General features: G+C 38.6%; 1 protein-coding gene across 1 annotated transcript; it reads right to left on the reverse strand.

Moving 5' to 3' along the window:
• Positions 1-765: 765 nt before the first annotated feature.
• LOC147439839 (uncharacterized) lies at positions 766-1,598 on the reverse strand. Its single transcript, XM_086484069.1, has 2 exons — positions 1,590-1,598; positions 766-1,335 (listed from the first exon to the last, which is right to left on the reverse strand). Exons 1-2 carry the CDS (start codon positions 1,596-1,598, stop codon positions 766-768), a joined length of 579 nt encoding a protein of 192 aa, XP_086340195.1.
• Positions 1,599-3,389: the final 1,791 nt, after the last annotated feature.

A 3,389-nucleotide genomic window follows, 5' to 3' on the forward strand; every position in this document is an offset into this window, starting at 1 on the left:
TGGTAGGTCTATAATTGAAGATATTGTTGAGATCATGATATAAGTGAATAGTACAACTAAGAAAATCAAATATTGAGGGGTCTAAAAAGATATGTACATGTCAAATATAAATAATATAGGTGGAAAAAATATAAAGGGGTCAAAATAAATCTCTCTCATTATAAGTCTACCATAAAAAGATGAATATTTTTGGTGTTTTAATTTATGAGAGTAAAAGAGAATAGATGTAGGAAGGAAAAATCACAATAGTGAAAAAATATACACATAAATAAAACTAGTTTTTTTGGATTTTTATTGAAATGGAGTTACACCAAAAATAAGAGAAGCTTGCATGAAATTATGTTTATATGGAATAAAGAGTATGCAAAATGGTAAGAAAAAATATGGTAATGGTGAGTCAATGTACATAGCATAAATAACACACACCTAAGTATAAATATTTAAATAAATACCAAAATAATTATGAAAAATCCTTATATTTAGGCCCTATATACAATGAAATATTTACACACAAATGGGCCATAATATACTTATATTTTTTTATTTTTTTAATGTTTTTGGCTCAACTAGCCTAGTGACTAGCTAATTGAGGGTTTTTAAGAAGATATGGGAAAAGTCCCCTAACTCACACACACCTATATATAGTGAAATGGTAGGGATAACCAAAATGTCTAAGTGATTTGATAGGGTGAGGTAGCTTAGTATGGAAATTATGGAAAGCCGAAAAACGGCTATCATTAACCCTCCCCTAGGATGATGATATATTCATGTACCATCATAGAGCATCTTTTCCGAAGAGAGTGTTTCAGAGTCGTTGACGAGATCGTCATTATTTGGCCCTTCAGAATTTTGGTTTGAGTTACACTCATGCTTCACGGAACAATACTTACATGAGACAGCTGCCCTTTGATAGATCTTTGGTAGATCCTTTGGTAGAAGGCGACTCAAATAGGGCTTCAAGCGATAACCATTTACCTTCCTAGAGTGGTTTTTCCCATTCAAGTCCATAAGTTGATAGTAACTTGAATTGAAAGCCCTCTTAACTATGTATGGCCCTCGCCATCTAGTTTCAAATTTGGCATCAAAACGATTATCGAGTCGATTGTCATACCTTAGCACAAGATCTCCTTCATTGATGACTTTGTCCTTCAGTTTCTTGTCAAGCTTTTCCTTCGCGTGCGTAGCTTTCCTCTTGTAGCACTCGTATGCTGCTTCTCTTTTCCACTCAAGCTCAGTTAAGTTAAGAAGTCGATCCATCCATGCTTCTTGATCATCTTGTGCTGCTTTGCCATGAAGTCGTATTGTTGGGATGTTGAGCTCAATTGGTTGTAAAGCCTCTTGACCATAGACCAAGTGAAATGGTGTAAACTCCGTGGCTTCCCTATATGTGGTTCGATACGCCCACAATGCACCATCCAAGAAGTCATCCCACAACATTGTCTTGTTTCTCACCATCTTTCTAATGATGCCTGCAATGACACCATTATCTTTTTCTACCAGACCATTGTATTGGGGATAGTAGGGTGTACTATGACGATGTAGAATGTGAAGTTCATCACAGACTTCTGTAAGCATGCCCTTTCTAAAACCTGGACCATTATCAGAAACAATCTCCAAAGGTGTGCCAAATCTACAACAAATGTGAGTGTAGACAAATTTGCTCACTGTCCTCTCATTTACCTTTTCCACACTTTGTGCTTCTACCCATCTCGTCATGTAGTCTATGGCCACAAGATATACAATTTCCCATTTTTAGTCCTAGGCAATGGACCCATAGCATCAATGCCCCATTTTTCAAATGGACCATTTGCAAGGACTAACTGACGTGGACCATGTAACAGACGCTTGTTTCCATTAATCTGACAATTGTGACAACTTTTACACCAATGTTGGAAATCCACATGCAAACTTGGCAAAACATACCCCGCAAGCAAAATCTTCTTCACAGTTAACTCTTGGGCAAAATGACCACCACATGCCTCTTCATGCAAACCTTTTAGAATGGTTGGAATCTCCTTGATAGTTGGTACTCTTCTGCACACTTGATCCTTCCCTCTTTGATAGAGGGATCCTTCTAGGAAGAGATACGCGCTTGCCTTTTTCATGAGTCTCCTCTTCTGAGCCTTCGTGAAGTCTTGTGGAAACTCACCCTCCAAAATGTAGCTAATAATGGGAGTCAATGACTCCAATCCCTGGTATCTCGGTTGCTTGACAGTTGCTGCCACCATGATGACCTGCACTTCTATCTCAACACATGTAACTACTTGCTGTGCAAGTAAATTGGCATCTTTATTCTGTTTCCTAGGAATATGATATAGTTGTACTTCTTTAAATTGATTAAACAATCTACGAATGGCATGAACTTTTGTCCTTAGGCTTTCATTCTTGCATGCCCAAATGCCTAAAATTTGCTTCACTATGAGAAGTGCATCCCCTTTTACCATGAGATGTTGTATACCTTGGCCAATGCATATCTTTAAACCATGAAGTAGTGTGTCATATTCTGCTTCATTGTTGCTAGTTGAACCTGGTAGATTGACCTTCTCTTGCATGACCACCTCCCCACTTGGGTTGAGAAATACTAGCCCTCCCCCTGCTTTTTCTGGGGCTCGTCGAAAAGCTCCATCAAAGAACAAGGTAAAAGCATTAGGAATACTTTTAGGTGGTGGCAATGGTAGGGTCTTTACTTCAGGCACCTTAATCTCCTTCTCATGTACCCTATAAGTAAGGATCCCTGCCAATTGTGCACGCACACTATCTTCTACTTTGAAAGAGTATTGAAACTCTTGCAACTCCATAATCCACTTTGAGATCCTAGTACTAAGATTCATTTGAGATGACACACAAGGGAACAAATTTTCTGCAGTGAGAATTACAAAAGGTTTTGGTAGCAGGTAGGATCTAAACTTTCTCACCGCAAACATGATAGAAAGCATCATGAGTTCTACCTCTGTGTAGCCTCTCTCTAAAGCATTCATGACCCTACTAGCAAAGTAGATGGGTCGCATTTTGGTACTGTGGGGATCTTGTTGTAGCAAAACCGCACCAATTGTTTCTTTCCCAACACAAGAGATAACAAAGAATGTGTACTCCCAACAAGGAGGCATGAGTGTTGGTAGCTCTGACAAAATGACTTTAATGTTACAAAAGTACTCTTCAAGCTCATCAGACCATGCAAATTCTACTTGTTGTGTCAACGTTTGCAAAGGATGAAGCAACTCCGAAGCTAAGTGAATAAAGCGTGACATATACTTCACCTTTTGAATGAATGAGATTACCTCTTTGAGATTATTGGGTGATGGGAGCTCAATAAGAGCCTTTGCCTTTGAAGGATCCACCTCAATGCCTTTATAGGAAACCTTGCGACCAAGCAAGATCACTTCATCCTC

Source organism: Adiantum capillus-veneris, chromosome 16 (genome assembly GCF_014529385.1).
Source record: "Adiantum capillus-veneris isolate H3 chromosome 16, ASM1452938v2, whole genome shotgun sequence".
In the NCBI taxonomy this organism is placed as follows: domain Eukaryota; kingdom Viridiplantae; phylum Streptophyta; class Polypodiopsida; order Polypodiales; family Pteridaceae; genus Adiantum; species Adiantum capillus-veneris.